This window comes from Haliotis cracherodii, unplaced genomic scaffold (genome assembly GCF_022045235.1).
Source record: "Haliotis cracherodii isolate W230 unplaced genomic scaffold, xgHalCrac1.p SCAF_14, whole genome shotgun sequence".
Taxonomy (NCBI): Eukaryota; Metazoa; Mollusca; class Gastropoda; order Lepetellida; family Haliotidae; genus Haliotis; species Haliotis cracherodii.
Genome location: NW_027266269.1, coordinates 18219771 through 18240174, shown reverse-complemented (window position 1 = coordinate 18240174; position 20404 = coordinate 18219771). Strand labels below are relative to the sequence as shown.

Below are 20404 nucleotides of genomic sequence, written 5' to 3'. Positions count from 1 at the left end.
CACAAAAGTCAACATATCCATTTATTTGTTTGTTGTTTAACGCCGCACCCAGCAATGTTCCAGCTATATGACGGCGGTCTGTAAAATAATCGAGTCTGGAACAGACAATCCAGTGATTGACATCATGAGCATCGATCCACACAATTGGGATCGATGACATGTATCAACCAAGTCAGCGAGCCTGACCAGCCGACCCCGTTAGCCGCCTTTTACGACAAGCATAGTCGCCTTTTACGGCAAGTATAGGTTGCTGAAGACCTATTCTACCCCGGAATCTTCACGGGTCTATCCAATTGTACTTGGTTATGCACCACATAAATTCAAATAAATATAAATTTTAAAATAATTTTGTCGACGATGCATTTCTCCGGCATGTATCGTGTATAGCGACCCTTTGGTAGTCCAATACATATATACATAGCCTCTATACCTCAACAGATTGTGGCCTGCCTTATAGTATATAGCTGCCTGTGACATGACTATGGGGTCAACACGCCGTCACTTCTGCACAGCTCGCTACCTGAGATAAGATCACCTTTGCTTGGAAACCCAACCCTATATCAACTGTAAAGATACCTGCATAGTAGGAGGATAGTGTGACAGTGAAAGTAGACGCTGTTCTCGTGCAAAGCATTCGCGTCATTTAATCCCACTATCCAACATTACTTCACAGTAAGGTTTTGTTCGGGACAAAGGATAACATTTTCTGCATAAGGGTACTGTCCTTCGTCTTTTGAAATAATTTCGCAACGAGTAAATGAGTGAGTTAACGCCTATTAACAGTATTCCAGTTATATCACGGCGTGTCAGCTAAATGTGGGAGGAAAGCCCGAAGTGATGCAGGTCTGTACTACGTTAGTGAACCCCACGAGGACGGGCATGCCTCAAACCTAGAAACACAATCAATGCGAACCGGAATTCGAACCCACGATATATGCTCCTCGCATACCTAAAGGACGCAACTCTGCACAGCGAATTTCGGCGCCTCAGACAACCGAGCGACAGATGCCCGGGCCTCAAGGAAGGGACGGGTCAAGGGATAAGGTTTTGACAGAATAGGGGATTCCTCTCTTTTATGTTTGATTATTATTTCCTCCCACATAATCAAAATAAGCCGATGTTTGTTAAATACAAAACTCTTATAGATGGACAGTCCTACGGTATTTGCAAAACATACTCCTTTCGGAACATTAATCAAGAATAGCTCGAGTAGTTGAAGGCTAGCTTTCACCGTTAATGGTAATGTACAGCAAACCCTGATTAGTCGTACGAATGGCCGCCTCCTTACGTTTGGTGGGAAATGTGAGGTGTATTTTTTATGTTAAGGCAGACGGTATTCCACTATAATTGTCTTCACAATAAATCACAGCCTAACCCAAAAAGTTAAGCCTCCGTCCCAGAGGTCTGAAAGATTCTGAAAGGAAGTGAATGTTGTTTTAGGTAGCTCACGGCATGAGGACTATTGTATTCTTCCCCAGGAATCCTTTTAGGGATAAATGGAGGACACTTTGAAAAGAATACGTGCCTCTTTTCTCATTTGGGAAAATTCTTTATATTCAGCCCGTGACCGTAACGATAAAATCTATATATGTCCACCAAGAAGTTGGTATAAAAAAATTAGAAGGAAATATGTTTCATATCCAAAATAAAACATAAAGCGTAGATCAGTATTACTAGATATATCTATATAGCTTCAGCATGCAAGATGATGATACTCCCAAATCAAACTATTTAATCTTACATTTTTTCCGCTGTGCGTATGGTGCAGTATGATTCAACATGTTTATTTATTATTGCGTTGGGAATGACTTTCAATATCTATCCTTTTCGTATCTAATATAAACCAGACTCGATATATGTTGTTGTCAGACTACTTCACTTCCGCTTACTGTGGTGACGTCATTCCATGCGCAGTCGACCAAGGGGCGTTGAATGGTCCGCCATATTGGTTGCAGAGAAGTGAATTGACGACGATAGTATTGGCTGTCATCGGCCTTAATCGTAATCATCTGCGTTTGTGGTGTTACTTTTCCATTTGAACTGTGTTTGCTGAAGTTTTCAGTAGGCGCTAGATAATTATTGTTTCCCATTATAATCTGTTATTGGGACATCTAGGCATTTGTTTACAAGCGTCTGCCAAGCGGAAGAGCAAAGAAAATGGGCACTAAGGATGACGAATATGACTATCTTTTCAAAGGTAAGGTGACACCAGTCAAATGCGACATCGATTATCAGTTTAAGTGCGGAGTGTGGATGTATACAGATACGGTTCGTCTTGTTAGTTGATTTGTATGCTAGATGAGAGTTGGTGCTACACAACTTCCATTTTGACTTCGTTTGACAAGGACGGAAACGACCAACAAACAGGCACCTGCTACAGCCTAAACGATCCAAGTGGTTTATGGGTTAAGTGTCAAACGATTGTCACAAAAACTCAAATGGAAAAGAAAATATCCCCGAATCGACCAGATATAATTCATAAGTAAATATTCTAATGTATCTCTGCCTTGTGGAAATTGATCGATTGGGTCACCTGAGGTATTGTTGCCTCAATAGGATTTAGGTGGGCGTGTACCCCGTATATGTCAAGGCCCATGTTATATGCGTACTTCTTCATATCGGATTTATTTTTGATTATGTGTGTACAATCATTAGTGTGTTTTACAGCAACCAATTTAGACATTATTTTCTGACAATTACAGGTGCTGAAAATTCATTCTTAGCCTGATTTAGATCATTGTAGGTGTCTAAACAGTGCCAACTTGATCTGATATGTTTCCTTGTACATTAATCTAATCTTTGCTTTATTTTAAATGTTTGTGGATTACTAAGACTTTATCTTACATCCTATTGGTTAGGAAGTGTAAAAAAATTGTCTGAAATGTCAGTAATGCAATTAGTGGTACATGTATCCTTGGCTTGTTCCATGAGTGATTAGATCTAGGTTATACTATAGGACTGGTGTAGCATATCAAGCAGGTGTGTCAGTGCATTTGGTATGCATGGCATGAAGCTAGTCAAACTTTATACGAAATTCACAAATTCAGTTCACTGTCAAATTATTAATTTCACAGGTGGCTAAAACAACGGTACATTATTTCCCAATGAATAGAAAAAGGAGTCTGTTTGTTACAGATGAACATTTTCCACTATCTTGAAATAATGGTGGAATATGATCATGATACATATGTTTAATGTTTAACACCACACTTGACAGTATGCCTGCTAGTTGCCGATGGCCTGTAAGTAGTCAGTCTGGAGCAGACAGTCCCGTGACACCACGGATCATTGCTCATAATATCTATCAGGGAATGATGACATGAAATCAACCAAGTCGTCAAACCCGACCACCTGATCCATTTGGTAGGTTCTTGCGACTAGCATAGGTTGCTGGGGAGCAATTCTAACAATTGGTCCCAATGGCAGCGTTAGAAATTGACACTAGTCCTGTAGTCCTTGCCAAATTGCCCAATAGTTAAGGTATCATAAGGACGAGTAGAAGTGTGCCATTTTTTAGGGTTTTACTATATGTTGTCATTATAAGGACTAGTGGAATAAAATTGTTAATTTCTACCGCAGCAATGGGGTATGATATGGTGGAATTTGGTCTCAAATTAATATCAGTTGTTGACCAAGTTCACTGAGGTATTAAGTGCATGCATTGCAAAACTTCTTGACAATGTGTACAAGAGATTGCAAGACATCATTATTTGAATTAACTGGAACTTTTTGCACTCCGTGGAGTAGAAGAATTTGCACAAGCCTGCTACCCAAAATCTTTGTTCGTATCTTTGGTCTTGTTTAATGTCAGTGAATTATCACTTTTTGTACAGTGGACTGGAAGGATTATATATTCAGTTGCTAGAGAGTGTCATTCTCATCTATAATCAGGAGGTGAGATGAAATGGGGTTTAACATCCTGTTGCAATTATTGCAACTTTAAGTGACATATGAGTGTGTGTTAGTCTTGATGGATGTCACTGTTATAGTGCTAGCCCACTGATGTACCATGCAACAGATCCGACCAATCCTTGTTTTATCCCCTTAAAGCAGGGTAACAAGAGTACCAACTATTATCGTCACGAGGCGGAGTGTCTTTAATCAGAATGCTGATCATTATGATCATGCAGATGGGATACAAACAGCTTCAGCAAAAGAGAGGGATTAGTTTAAAATTGATGATATCCCCTTCACTTTGTATACCTTTGCAAAAGAGAAATCATATTTCTGAAATACAAGTCGGCGATAGAAACTCACATTTTTAGTCCACTAGTCCTTTTGATCATGACATCTGGCTATCCGTATAGATCTTAGAGATAGATAATCATTAACTAAGTATCGATCACGTATTGTTGATATCAGTTAAGTCACTTTGAGCAAATATGCCTAAAGTTCAGAGACAAAGCAACACATTTCACGTCACTGGTGAATGGTAACATATTTATCCATAGTTTATGTACAATATTGTCAGTGACACAATTTTCATATCAATAATCGTTAGTATGTCTTCCCAGCAATTATAATTCCAATTACAGCATTAGAAATTGGCACTAGTCCTGTAGTCCTATCCAAACTGCCCAATAGTAAAGGTATCCTAAGGGCTAGTAGAAAATGGCCCATTTTAAGGGTTTTGCTATATGTTATCATTATAAGGGCTAGTGGACAAAACCCCTGAATTATCAATCTTTTTAGCCAGCCATAATAATAATTGTAATATATACGTACAAATTGTACAGTTATCATGACACATAAACTGATTATGAATCATGATAACTTTTCTAAGGTCTGGGTCAGCCCCACAGCTATTCTGTATAAGTGACCATGACGCATTATATGTCATGCTTGTGCTTGAGTTACATCATTTGCATCCAGGAAACTTATATAACCACATGCTTGTTGGTGATTGACTGCCATCTACATAGTCAAAGTAGCCTTTCCAGCCTGTCTTGACAGGAACTTAATTGATTTTCTGTCCCTGCGTCACTCTGTATTATTTCACATTTATCATGTAGAACACAGGTTTGACAGTTAACATGGTGAACAAGGAAGGGACATGAGCTAGTTGGCTACCAACCTGTACTGGATACAAGGTGGTGTGTTTGTGGTTCATGTAGTTACTACAAACAGGAATGTCATGAGTGACGTCTGTTGTTACATTAAAAAAACCATTTGATTTTCATTGTCAAACTTATTAATCCCGCTGTTCAATTATTGAATGATGAAAATGACTAATGCCACAAGAAGTCTTTTTAAAAGAGACATTTTTGATCTACTGGTTCACACATACTGGATCATCATGATCAAAGACATGGTAGATCGGCATATCAAACGTGATGGCATAAAACCTGTCTCAAGCATGTTAAAGGTCTAATAATACATTCCCATAACCAGGGTTTGTTTTCACTGCGCCTCCTGTGGGCACAAGACAGTATGACTGTTTGAATCATTAAGCTTTTAAAATTTGATTGGTCAGGGTCTGTGACTTTGTTGATAGCATGTTATTGTACCCTTATATCATGTATATGGTGGGATGTTTCTTAACTTTCTTATGTAGTATCAATTACTTCTTTGTCTTGCCAAGATGCAGTTATTTACAGGCAATCAACATAAAGCTGGAATATACCTCATAACAACTAGCTCTAGTGGGAGATCGGAAGGTCCGGGGTTTGTTCCCCGGCATCATACCAAAATATTTTTAACAATGTTACTTCTTGTTACCCTGTCTGGCGCTTGGCATAAAGGGGCTAAAACAAGGACTGGTCGGCTTGGAGTCAGTATGCTGTGTCTGAGTGGGGTATTCATGTTTAACTTCTGCATGGTATCTCAGTAAGCTAGCACTATAAATCTGCTTTAGTACGGACTAGTACAAGCAGACACACACACACGTGGATGCACTTTGCAATATAAGTGTGATAATCTTTGATGCGACGTTAAACCCAATTTCACCTCACCTCATAACAACTTTCACTGTCACCACACTTGTCTCAGTAAGTAACAAAGCGTAACTCTAGAGGGTGATTGCCATTATGTTCATGATGTTTCTTACTTTGATATGGTTCGTTTGTAACTTAATAGCAGTGTTGGAAATTAATCATGGAAGTCGAGAGGTTTGTCATAACCATGATGTTAACAGTTAAATAATTAAGGATAGAATTCAAGTCCTAGAGAAGAAGATCTTGAGTACCACAGGAAGCCACATAATTTTGAACACTGGACATGGTGGAAAGGATGATGTATTTACAATGCTTTTTGAAATACAAGCTAAGCTACGTTCATTTTTAGCTCACCTGACAAATTACAAACAATGAAATCTCCATAAAGTGGGTATCATAATACTTAAATCAACCACATTTTCAGTGGAGACGGCAACAAACTAAATGCATCTGCACCCGGTTTGTTGTGGTCTGCATGATTCCCTGTCTTGGGTTCCATTGAAAATGTGGTAGGTTTTGTGTGACTCTTTCTATTTAAAGTGTGTACATATCCCATGGTTGGGTTGCTCTCAGCTGGTTTTCAGTTGTAGGTCTAATTCAAGTGAACTTTGAGGAAAGATTTTAATCCATATGTTCTGTTTTTGTGCCCATCATCAGCTGATCATATGCCCATCGTAAAAAGATCTAAAGTTACAAGAAATTAGAATTCTTGAAAGATAAAGAAAACTTATCACTATCTAATTGGATCTAAAACTATTGATACATGCGTGGCTCAATATCTCCTTGTGTTAAAAATGTTTTTTGAAGTATACAGATTAAGAAATTGTATATGTGGATGATAGTTTCTGATTTTTGGGTGTTCAGTTAACTCAGTTCATTCTGGTAATTATCCCTACAGATAATCATGATAATACTCAAGTAAAAAATTGCAATAATGTGTACATGGTGAAAATACACGTTATCCGATAAATGAAAACATTATATGCCACTGTCAAAACAGGAGACATGTTGCAGTGAGTTCTCTCCCTTTGCATTAGGGAAAGGTAGTTTGAGCTCCAGAAATGTTATAATCATGATGATATATCGTTTAATTTTTTTTATTAGTTTTATTTTTTCAATTTAACATGATGAATGCCATTAATGTTTTGTGAGTGAGCTATGGTTATTATTTGATTCTTACTCATTTCCAAGTTCCAGGCTGGCTTGTTCATGTAAGGACTATTAATAGTCCTGATAGTAATGAAAAGCTGTGAGTCATACTTTGTATACAAACAGGATCTCCTGCACTCCATATGCTACATATACCCACTATTTTACCACTGTGTCATTACTGATCTTGTGTAGAAGGAACACAAACTGTTTCAGGGAGTTGTAGAAATGGACAGTTTTTACAATTCATTTTTGATTATGAAACAGTATTTTCCGGACGATGACGTTGATTTTATTCTTAAATGTAAGTAAGCAATGGTACAATATATTTACATTTATTTTACCCATATCATGCTTATTCCAACTGTTGATTATTCACGTTTATGATTTGTTCTCATGCAAGTGTTTTCTGTATGTGTAGTTGCTATTTGATCATGTTGATGCTCAAATGTTAGGCGTCCTCACGCCTTGATGCTTTGATATAAATCGGTCCAGGTTCTTTTCTCATTTGTAAAATGTGTGAAGCCCATTTCTGGTGTTTCTCGCCGTGATCATGGAGATATTACTGGAATATTGCTAAAACTAAAAGAGGTAGAAAAACATATTCACTCATTGATTCATATATATACATGTATCATTAATCAGCTGTCTTTATTACGATATCTCAACTTAATCAGTGTTTTGACATATTATGGTACTTATTTTTGGTACTTATTTCACCACTGTGTTTATCAGTAATGTTTGGTAGCAGTTTGATGTTGGGTAGTACAAACCTTACCATAACACCTGCAAGTTTTTGTGTTTGGGAGTGGGGGTATAAATATTCCACCAGGCAAAATAAACGCACAGGGGTTTTACTGTTCCAAGTCTAACTAAATGCTCTGAACATGAACAGCATAAATTGGACTTTTAAAGTCAGTTAACTCTCTTGCCTCGGGAAGATGTTATACTGTCTGGTCCAGACTCAATTATTTACAGACCGCTGTCATGTAGCTGTAATATTGCTGAGTGCATGTCGACTTTCTGAAACTCAAAATAGATATTCATACCATTGCTGTTTATTACACACAACACAATGCTGAGGAGTAACACTTCATGCAGTACTTAGTTTCCACCCTTGCCGAACTTGACTGGAATTCCTGGGCTCGATCGTATCGCCACCAGTGGTTATTATGAGTTGTGTCCCTCCTGAGCCTCTCCTATGAACCAATCCGATTCGATCACTTGCATTTGTTTCAAACATAATGGCGGTGCTCAGTCAAGACGATCTGATCGATAATCAAGATCTATATTGTGATAAAACAGATCTTACATTGCCAAGTGCATCAAATCATGCGAGCACCTTGATAATAAACATGAAAGGTTTGGAAAATATCTGTTGATGAGTTGGCGGTGCACATGTTTTGCAAATCCTGCAATCGACCGAAATCTGCACGACAGTTTACAAACCGGATTTAGATTTTGTTGCGAGATTTTGATTGGACTATGCATAGACTCATTAGGCCAGCCAAAATGAAACTCCATAATACCAGCCTAGTTCGGCAAGGGTGGAAACTGGAATTTTATAGTCAGTTAACTCTCTTGCCTCAGGAAGCTGACAGTATAGATGGTGATGGTAATTCCCAAACTTACCATGCTTAATGAATTAATGTTTTTGTCTGACATCAGACCTAAGAAATGCTTTCTTGCCTCTTTGTGAGACATATGAATACTGAGTGTTACTTTATGTTACAGTTGTCCTGATTGGAGACTCAGGTGTGGGAAAGAGTAATCTACTGTCAAGATTCACCAGGAATGAGTTCAACTTGGAGAGCAAGAGCACAATAGGAGTAGAGTTTGCCACAAGGTGAGTTGTAGATGAGAAATGCAGATCAAGGTGATCCTTGTCTAATTTGCTAAGCGTGGCACACACAGTGACACAGGAGCATTACTGGTCTGAGGAACTGTCAACAACTTCCCCTGCTGAGTTGAGTCCTTATATCATGTAGATGCCAGCTTCCAAGTACAATAGTCACCCTTATTATGATCTTGGAATGTATGCATAACATACTGGTCATGAATTATTCCTTAGCGTTACAACACACAGCTATTCCTCTTAACTGTGACGGGATCTGAGGTCTGTCCCAAGTTTATTTTCAAATCTCAATTGTTACACGTAGTTCCTCATGCTAGCAATATTATCTATGGTAGGCTGCCCAGGATTGGCCAGGCACTTAAGAGAAAGACTTATTAATTAAACAATTTAAACAATATTTCTTGCAACAGTAGCATCAAAAGAATTGGACAGTTAGAATCAATCATTGCATCAGAGAAGCTAATCAATAATTTATTATGACTTATCATACAATCACTGATGGATATTACAAACGACCACACAAGCAGACTCCATGAATTGAGTTCATGCATATTTCAGACAAGTGGTTTATGTAAACAAGATTTAATTCGAAAACAGGTAATCATTACAGATTTTCACTAATCTCAGGCCCAAGATGCAGGGATTTCCCGTGGCTTTCTATTTGTAAGTCCAAGGATGCATTTGAGGGGTCCTTGGAATGAAAATGGTGATCCCAGTGTGACGATTGTACCAAGAAGTAAATTTTTAGCAAGTATCACACCTTTTGTATGCACAATCCACATGATTTTTGGATGGAATCTGACATTCCTAATTTGAAACAAAACTTAGTGATTGAGTGAAGAAAATTGGACATGGACTATAAAATATAGTTGCAGATGATTTGACATTAACAATAGATTTATTGATTTGATCAACCATAAAATTATGTATCCCATTAAACGAAATATGCAAATTTTTTACAGTGTTCACCTCCTTTTATTTTGTTTTAGGTGTATGGACATGTTGGAAGCAATATTTTTATATCTGTGTCTCGCCCTACCACCACATTAAACTGACACTTGGCAGCATCTCCACTAATTTTAGGTTATCATGGTTACAGGAAATATTGTTCACACTTTTGACCACTCAAACTCAAGTTATGTGGAACTTAGTCACCCGATTACAGGTTTCAGTGATAAGTATTTAAATTAACTGTTTCTCAACTGCTGGAATTGTTAAATCAGTCCTTGAAAAGTGCTAGAATTTAAATACTATAGTAATAGGTACAGACCTCTTGGACATGTGGAAAGATTTTCATTTGTTAGATAATCAATTTCTTTTAAAGAATTATCACTCATATTTCATAGCTTTGTTTACTTCCCTGTCAGATTTAGGAGCATTATGATAGCCATTGATATGTGAAGGAATGTGACGAATGTATCAGGTTCTAACTATTAAGGAAAACTTGACTCTCTTTTATTGGTCCTGAGGATGTTAAATGTTTCATTTGAACTTTCAGTTTCAGGTGATTATTTGATCTCTATTTGGATAAGTGATAGTTCGTATATCTGTGACCCAGTGGTGATTCTAAGTTAGAATTGGTCCCCAATTACCTGTGCATGTGAGATGTAACTTAGTGGATTCGGTAGTCAGGCTGGGTGACATGGTTTACAGCTTGTTATCATTCCTCGATGACATGGTTTGTTGCTCAATATATGATATATAATATGACAATCGTTGGATTATCTTGGTCCAGAATTGATTATTTGCAGTCCACTGTTCTTTAACTTGAATATTGCTGAGTGCATCGTTAAGCATCTAATCAACTGCTAATATGTATATGAACCCTGTATTTGTTAACATGGTTAACAGAGTTCCTGTTTACTGGTAATTACCAGTTTTTATCGGTAAAATTAGGCATTGACTGGTAATTTGTGTGTTGCCAGTCCCTGTGGACCGGCACATTAAGTATGTTATCTGTGTTGTGGAACAAAACATTTGCAATATTCATATAAGTATATTTTTTGAACAAAGTCAGCTTATCTGTTCGTGTTATTTTTAGTGCAAGGAAATAACAATTTGCTTTCCTTTGAGGTTAAATGTATATATTTGTAGCGAGTTAATCTCGAAATATTCAAAATTTAAAAGAGAAAATTGTGACTGAACTTTGTGTGAATGACTAGAGATCTAAGTTACTTCAGAGATCATCTCATTGCATTGCAGTGTTCTATTTGTTAAAAGTTTGGACTGACAAATATTGGAAGGGACTGGTAATTTTTAGAGTTTCCAGTCAACTAGGACAAGTAGTTTCAAAAGCCAGCGGTTACACTGCTGTTATAACTGCTAGCCCATGTGACAAAGAAAGATCTTTTGCTAATTTCAAACGTCTGCCCCATGATTTGTGTTGATGATTAAATCCATAATGCTAGTATTCAAATAGATTCTGACTTTTATTGCCTGCCTCCATTGTGTAGTAGAAAGAGCATCTGTCAGGTGAGCGGAAGGTCAGTGGTTTGATCCCTAGCCGCATTATACCAAAATATGTTAACAGATGGTACTTGTTGTTACCCTGCCTTGCACTTGGCATTGGGTGATAAACCATGGACTGATCGTCTTGGTGGTTTTGGGAGTCATGTTATACTTCGGCATGGTATCTCAGTGGACTAGTTAGAACTGTAAAACCGGCATAAGTCTGTACAAGTATATACAGACATAACACGTGTATGCGACCTGTGAAAAACCTGGTAGAGACTTCGGTATGCTTGCCGTAAGAGGTGACTTATGGGAGCAGGTGGTCATGCTCACTGACTTGGTTCATGCATGTCATCGTGTCCTAATTGCGTGGATCGATGCTCATGATATCAATCACGGGATTGTCTGGTCCAGGCGTTAAACAACAAACACACAAATATGAATGTAGCAATGATCTTGAATGCAATGTTTTAACTCCATTTCACCTCCCCCTTGCCTGACTTGTATGTGTTAGTTTCTACTGCTGTATTTTGTAAATCCAGGATGTGTATAAAGTGTGATTTTGGTTACCTTTCTTTTCATTTAAACAGTGAACATAGATACAAGTACATTTGTGATGTTAAAATCCTGTATACAGTGGTATAATTGTGTGTTTCAGGAGTATACAGGTTGATGGCAAGACAATTAAAGCACAAATCTGGGACACTGCTGGGCAGGAGAGGTATAGAGCCATCACTAGTGCGTAAGTGTCTGTCCATTGTTTGTCAGTTTCACATACATGTATCTGGTACAGGTAGAAATCTTGTACATACAGGAGTGTCCATTTAGTAAAGCCCGCCTTGCCCAATCCGTGAAAACAAACTGCATAGCAAGTGGGAAAATATCATTTGGTTGCCCTCGGACAAGTATGAAAATCAGCTGTGTTGACTTAAAAACTTAAAAGATACATCGTGTGCTTCGAAATTACCTCCCTTTACACAAATTTCTTGCTGGATAAGACTGGTTCCCTGCACTAATGCTTCACATCTGCTGGCTGGCTGTTGTGTAGTGTTGGCAGCAGAGGCAGGGGACCTGTCAACCATGGGTCGATTTAACTGCTGGCTCGTAGGCCCTAGGGCCTGTGACCAGTTAAAATTAGAAAGGGCTGTTTGAAACATATAGCTAGTCAAAAGTTCACCCCTTTCTGTTCATGAAAAGATAAATGTCAATCATCTCAGTAGAATGACAACTGGACGCCATTTTGTAATGTTGTGTGCAACATCTTTTATTTGCTCATAAATCATCATAAAATGAGGCAAATGGAAGCCAAGATTTATCCTCAGAGTGCAGGAAAAGGTGTTTAATGGGTGAGGGGTTATCAAAATCGCAGATCCCCCGCTAGGTGGCAATGCAACCTCAGGTTCAGCCACTTGGCTGGCCTCCACCATTTAGTTGTATGTCAGTTAGTTTGGATAAGGGGCGGTAACTTTTAAAAGGAGCAAGCCCTGCTGGCTATGTAAATTTTTATGTTAAATCTAAACCTTCAGTCTACTCGCTGTTTAAAAATCTAAATTGGAATTCCAGCGGTTAATTCTGATAGTTACTTAAACTTTATCAAGTCGAGATGTCAGAGATGTCACTGTACACGTTTCCAAGTTCCAAATGTATTTTTTGCTACTGAACTGTCAATCTATTAACCAATCAAACATCGTGTTTTGCTAGACATCATATTTTCGGTTTAACTGACTTGGCTTTTCATTAGGACAAGTTTTTCAATGTAAAGACAAGGACAACTGAAAATATAAGCCAGTAGAAGCGAAAAACACTATTGGGAAATCACAAAACATATGGGAAGAAAATGGAAGCAAGAGTTTCAATATTCATGGTTGGCGAGTTGCAGTGGCTGACCCACGATAGTGAAACTGGCTTGTCGCTGTGTTTTCTCTGATTTAGCAGGGCAAGTTGGAATTCAGACTGACCAAGTAGAATTATTTAGATTACTTCCCCTTGGGCAAGTAGTAAATTTTGGTATTTGAATACCCCTGACATAGTTTGTGAATTTGATGCAGGAATGAAAATTAATCCTAAATTTTGATATTGAGAGAAATATTTAAGATGAATTTGCTGAGCTGAAATGGTTTCCCTTCTTGTTGAGAGGCAGTTTGTATCTCCAAAACTTTAACTTGTCCATCAAATGTTTCACCCTGTCTGTGTTTTTTTTCAGATATTACCGAGGAGCTGTTGGCGCCCTGCTAGTATATGATATTGCCAAACATTTGACATATGAAAACGTGGAGAGGTGGCTGAAGGAACTTAGGGATCATGCAGACCAAAACATAGTCATAATGCTGGTGGGGAACAAGAGTGACTTGAGACATTTACGTGCTGTACCCACAGATGAGGCCAAGGCATTTGCAGGTAACAGGAACAAATACACAACCCCATGCTCATTACCTTGGAATCAGTTATGAATCACCAAGTCATATTAGTATTACCATGATTATTAGTTTGGTTTATTATGATGATATTTTGTTAGGCCTTTTCAAATTGATAAGGTATTAAAGATTAGCAAAAATACCCCATTTAAAGCGACACGACTGATGCTGCCGTTTCTTCATGTCTGACTGCTGGTTAAGTTACAAACCGAGATCTCTCTCTGTTACTTCATTCTCATGTAAAAAATCACTGAGTATGTGTTGTGATCAATCTACGACATTATGACGAACTGAAAGAATAGGTAAGATATTATGTGTAGGCTTCAGATAGTGCTTACAAGTAAAAAGGAATTCCATGTTCCTGCTTTTTCTGGTCAAAATACGTTGATATACCGGATGGCTGCAACGCCTAATTGCCTGAAATGCCTAATTTGATTTATATGTATTGTCTAACTACTTTCCTTTATGCATTTTGGTTGTGACTAAATGACTGGTGCCAAATGTTTCTATCATCATGACGTAGCCGGACTGTTAATGGTTGTCTGAATTTGTAGTGCCATGCCATTTGCTGAGTGTGTATATAGTCGGCCGTAAATTCTGTCTACACTGGCTTATTTTGGCAGTTCTTTTCACTCTTCAAATAAAATACTACACATTTTTGTTGTTGTTTTTTCAGAAAAAAATAATCTATCCTTCATAGAAACATCAGCGTTAGATTCCACAAATGTTGAAGCAGCATTTCACAACATTCTTACAGGTAACTTTTCTTATGTATAATGCTTCTAATCAGTTGACAATTCAAAACAGTTCATGTAAACTTTCACATGTAAGGATAAAATTTATGGATGAACAACTTCTTTATTACAATTAGGAGCAACGTTTCAGTGTAGTTATCACTTACTTGATAACGGTGTTAGAACCTACACCGAAACGTCGCTCCAATTGCAATAAAGTAGTAGTTCATCAAGAAATCTTATCCTTACTTAGTACTCCAACTTCTAAATGCCTCTCATAGAAGTTAACTTTCGGATGCTTATAACTTGGAAGAAATGTACATCACCTTGTTTTCCTTTATTATATGTGTAAAATCTTGAATTAACACAAATTTAGTTACGAGACTAGATTTCAATGATCAGGACCTATTCTTTAATAAACAAATATGATTTAGATATTTTACTTTTAAGAAACATTTACATTGTTATTGTCCAGGAGTGTTGGCTTCATTAAGGTATGAGTTTATGAATGTCATGAATTATGTTTTTTCTCTATTTCCAGAGATTTACAAAATAGTTTCTCAGAAGCAAATCCGTGATAGTCCTGACGACGAAAACTCGCCTAGTAGCAATGTACAGACAATTACCGTTGCGCCCACAGATAATTCCGTGGGAACCAAGAAACAATGTTGTAACGTCTAGGCTCAAATTACTGTCAACTTAAAGCTACATGAGTTGGGAGGAAAGACGAGTTATGGAAGAAGTGGAACATGTCTTGTGCAGTTGGGGCCGCGTTCCATGTGGAACGCTGACTAACAAGGGCCACTGAAAAAGGTGGTTACAATGATACGTTTTTGTACATTCATGTGTTAGCCATTTGTGTTATGGTCCGAATCGGGAGAATGAGTTTTTAAGTCCATTAGCAGACCATTGGTGCATCACTTTCGTTCATATCTGATATTGAAATTGTTCATCGATCTCTTAATTATGATTTTTTTCAAATCTTGAATGATTGTATTTCGATCATTACGATAATTGGATAATTCTGTTCACCTGCCACAGTAGTATGCTTGCTCCATGTAAGTATACCTCTTGCATACTTCTAATTCTCATTAGGATTCTAAAGTTAGGAAAAAGCATCTATTTATTAACATAATGTGATTTACAGACTTGATTTAAGACAGGTTAGGGACCCTGCAATGCAGTGTGTCTTATAATATTTGTACTGAGGTCACGATGACCTGTTTGCAACCTGTGTCATCCCTATTTGTGATTTGCCCTTGCATAGCTTGATTGATTACTGCATCACTTGTAAGACGCTACTGTGATTACTGGCAGGATACCACCATGATCACTTGTAGAAAACTACAGTGATTGCTCGTATTTAACTTGAGTGATTACTTGTAGAACACCTCCATCGTGATCATTTGTAGGATACTGCCAGTTTTCCTGTGGCAGTGGCTGATGTATACATTCCACCTTGTGCTATCCATGGCAGATTGCTGCTACAGTGAAATAGTTCATGATCGAGCGAGTTCTTGTACGTCTTTGCATGCCTGAAGTGCTGTTATGTAGTGGAATGATGTTGACTTCTGCCATGCATGAATCCTTAAATGGGAATCCTTACCAAAATAACGGTCATGATTATGAACAACCAACTAGAAGGCCTTTATCCGAGTAATTTCTTTCCCCCCAAATGACAGACTTTGTCACACAGTACTAAAGGATGTTCACAACCAAGGATCTTAAGTATATTTGGCAGTCAACCATAATCTTTTTCCCCTTTTTTGGAATCACACTTGCTAGCCAGCTGAAATATTGCTGAGTGGAGTGTACAGTACTGTTTGTGAGTTATCTCCCTTTGCAGGTATGGGTTGCTGTATTTTAAGGTTCTTGCATGGCAGTGCAGGTTATGATGTGTTATGAATGGACTGAGTGGAAACAACTGTGTACATACACATTGACACACACACACACACACACGACCTTGGTTGCCTCTCACAAACTTCAAAGGTTTGTCTTACTTTTGTTTGCGGTATAAAGCTTAGAACATCACTGTTGGTTTGTTCGAATTTAATTAAAGATGACATGATTTAAATCTTAGTATTGTTAAGGTACAATATTTGTTATTGTTGATTATGCAAATCTTGTTAGTGGCAAAGGCATGAAAAGTTGACATATATTTTTTTGTAATTCATTTTGCTGACTTGTTATTTAAATGTAAGGATGTATACAATGACCCTTGTTAAACTCTTCCTTGTGGAAGAATAAGCTGGTTTAGTTGGTTTAATATTACAGAACTTAGGACTAGAAGGACATGTTGCTTAGAGAAGGCTATTTGGTACCTCTTCAACAAAATGGTCTTGGCACCAAGACTAAGGTAATTGAGAGTAGTGGTAGAAGGCTGCTACAACAGAGCCCCCAATCCTTCACCATCAACATGATTCCAGTCAGAATGACGGAACTGAACACACATAAATTCATGTGCCTGAGTTCTAGTCCAAGTCTCACAACACTTTGAGTTTTGGTTGGGTCTTTGTTCTTAGGATCTATAGCATGGTCATTGATGAAGATCTTGATAAGGTACTGCCAAACTCCCATCAGCACCCAATTGCTACTAAATAGCAATCACCATTCTGCGTCAACAGTTTGTCACATTTAACTGAACCAAAACAACCATCAATGTATCATTTAAGGACATTCTTAGCTTAAGCTGTTTTGACTGTTGGAAAGTCTCCAGTATGGAGTCTGACATTGCCTGTACAACTTGGTGTAGTAGAAGACTGCCTTGTTTTGAGAAAAAAAATTCAGTTTTCCAGCGATTTGGTGTGTTCTAGCACTGCTTGTCTTGGCCTTTGATATTGTTTCACTAGGTTCTTGAATTGTTCATTCAACTTTGATGGGTGTTCTTAGCTCAAGTGGATGTGATTCTGTGACCAGATTCAGTTTACAAGAACTAGGTTGCCAAAGTAGATTAATTGTGGCAAATTGAGGATGCCATTTAGTAACAAACATGGTGCATATTAACATGACTCTTTGTCTTGTTGATGAAGCAGAATTGCCATTGCCAAAATCGGGCTAAAATGCTGGTTTGTCTACCCATAACTCCTCTTAAGATCCGAATAACCACCACACTCAGTCCAGATAGTGTGCAATGTGTCACCAGGAAGACTAAACCCAAATAAATGTCGCTTTATGTATATGATATCTGTGATGAATTTTTTGTAGCCGACACTTCATTGTGCCCTTAAGGAAGGGCAGTTCTCCTTCCGAGAATGAATTGTCATGAAATTATTTCTGTACAAAGCTACTACATGTCTGTAACACACTTGTCGTATTGTCCAATCACAAAATTCCATTTGTTACTTTCCCGCTGTTGGTGTCGCCATTGATTTCTACCTGATGAATATGACCATCTCCACAGTCTTTTCTAAGGCATGGACATACAATCCTAAGGAGCTGTCAGCTTAGGCAATTGATCCCACTGCTAACCTAGTTTTGACGGGAGATCCAGCTGGTTAATTTAAGAGATCCTTCTTCACCAGCATGTCACAGTAAAACATGGCTGTGGTTGTCAGTACTGTTCTGTTTGTGTAAGAATCCGTGTTGCATTATGTATATTATAAGACTTCAGTTGGGATTGGGGAAAATATGCCTTTGACTATCAAAACAAGTGAGTTACTGTGTATCCAGTTACTTGAAACCTGGCCATTTCTTGTACAGACTTTGTTATTTAAATTCAGTGCACTCCGAAACGATATGTTTGCTTGTATTTATGAAGTTATTCTGAACTGGTTTTGTACACAAGATGCTAAGCACCACATCATTTTGTATCTGAATTAGGAAATATGTTCCGTAGGGTTAAACAATAACCAGGCAGAATAGTGTTCTGTCAGATTTTAGATAATCCTTGAATACTGTAAGGGTGCCTCCCATTACAGGACACAATATTGTGTGGAATACATTGAGAGATGTGTAGAAGTTACTGAGCCGATGGTAGAATACCTCTGAGGCCTCCTGTCTATGTACAGATCTATCCTAGCATGTATGTACACTGTAGCTTGCTGCTCTGCTCCATACAATTGTAAATCATGCCTCTTTCATATGGCCAGGTCTACTGCCTGTAAACTATATATAATATACATATATAATTTCTATCTTGCTATGTAAAATTTTGTGTATTAATAAAGAGCAAATGAACATATGAAACATCTTCTGTCCTGATTGCCAGAGGTTATCAACAGATCAAATGTCAAAACCTGTCTGTCTCAATTGTCTTTGTGACTTGGCTGTTGAGCTTCTTCCTTTTTCAAAATCCTGGACCTCTGAAATAGCTGAGATGTTGCTATATTTACTCACTGCTTTTGTTCCGCAGTAACACAGTGACTTACATGGTTGTGGCACAATGACCTGTACCTGACTGACAGAAGAGGGAGAGGTAACCTAGTGATGGAGATATTTGCCTGTTGTACTGTAGACCCAAGTTTGTTCCCCTCATGGGTGAAACCCGTGAAGCTGATTGTTGATGTCCTCAAACATGATGTTCCTACAGTATTGCTTACACCATTTCTTTTCTGTAAAGACATTCTCACATCTTAGCACAAGGTCTGTGTCAAATGGTAGGGGTTGTGCCTGAGGTTGCTTCATGAAATGGGGCCAGATGTCTCAGAAATGTCCGATTGGGAACATTTTTAGCTGAGCCCTGGCAAAACGTATTTAGATACTGTATCTAAATCTGGTCATGCATACACTGAAGTTTAAGTCCCCGACTTAAGTTATATTTTTATTCAACCATATGAAAAATCAGAAGGAATGGGTGCATAGTCAGAAAGAAAAACGAACAGTAATGACTTGTAGTGTAACCATAGAGTTCCAGATAATTTTAATCCTTAGACAATATATCACATGACTAACCACGGGTCCGGGTAATCCTGTGGGTACCAGGGTCCTACTCAGTACAAACCCGACCCGGGTAGCCGAGTTACCTGTCCCAGCCCTAGTTCACAGATTTTAGAAAATGCCTCTGCAATTATGTTGAGCTGTACATGATTTTCACATATTAGTATGTAAATGATTTATTCAGTATACAGTGATTGTCTATGGTATTTGACCCAGTAATGACCTTTAAACTAGTAATGACCTTTAACCTTCATGTCGACCTTGAATCTAGTGACATTTCGAGTTAAATAGAACTTTTGGAAAAGTATTTTTGTCAACAGTTTCAACATGTTGAAAATCGATCTCATTCATCTCATACCTTTTGGTATGCTGGATACCAAGCCCTATTGAGTAGTGTCATGAATGCTGCAGTGCACTACCCAAGATGCCATGAAATGTTCATATGGTAGCGGATGACAATACTTCCATGTCGAAATATATAGGAACGGTGAAAAATCAATAAAATTTTAGCCCTAAGATATGGGCATGCATGATCATTCATTCTATGTGAAAACCCCAGTCTAATTTACTTGTATCAGCTGTGCACACTGATATTACTCAAAAGAGTTATTTAGATAGATGCCAAGACACATTGAGTGGTACTACGGATGCCTAGTGTCTTGGCCCCCTCATATAACAACCAGTTGCTTTGAAAAACATTAGAACCTCTCTTAACAGACACACTTTTCTTACCTGTTGGGGAGAGATTTCACCACTTGGTATTCAACCGTTAATATTCATGATGTGCCTGTCATGTCATTCAGTGTGTGAGATGTGTGGAGTCATGAACTGTCACATGTGTCCATGATGTGAAACAAATTAACTCATGACATCAGGCCGAGGCCGAGGCCTAATAGACCCCAGTACCACTTGCAAGTGATGAGGTGACTGCAATGAGGGGGGTGAGTAGTGTGTGACTTGGTTGTGGGATCATGCCCTGCTGGTAATGCT

At 38.1% G+C, this 20404-nt stretch overlaps 1 protein-coding gene across 1 annotated transcript; it reads left to right on the top strand.

The window, feature by feature from the left end:
* Window positions 1–1919: 1919 nt before the first annotated feature.
* Window positions 1920–18713, top strand: LOC139461048 (ras-related protein Rab-11B). Its single transcript, XM_071242557.1, has 6 exons — window positions 1920–2197; window positions 8817–8928; window positions 12047–12130; window positions 13592–13785; window positions 14479–14559; window positions 15078–18713. Exons 1-6 carry the CDS (start codon window positions 2158–2160, stop codon window positions 15215–15217), a joined length of 651 nt encoding a protein of 216 aa, XP_071098658.1. The 5' UTR covers window positions 1920–2157; the 3' UTR covers window positions 15218–18713.
* The last annotated feature ends 1691 nt before the right edge of the window (window positions 18714–20404 follow it).

Bases quoted from the DNA above. Each gene is read 5' to 3' on its own strand.
- LOC139461048 (XM_071242557.1), top strand. From the start codon at position 2,158: ATGGGCACTAAGGATGACGAATATGACTATCTTTTCAAAG. The intron at 13,786-14,478 runs GTAACAGGAACA...TTGTTTTTTCAG, and splicing joins TGAGGCCAAGGCATTTGCAG to AAAAAAATAATCTATCCTTC. The intron at 14,560-15,077 runs GTAACTTTTCTT...CTCTATTTCCAG, and splicing joins ATTTCACAACATTCTTACAG to AGATTTACAAAATAGTTTCT.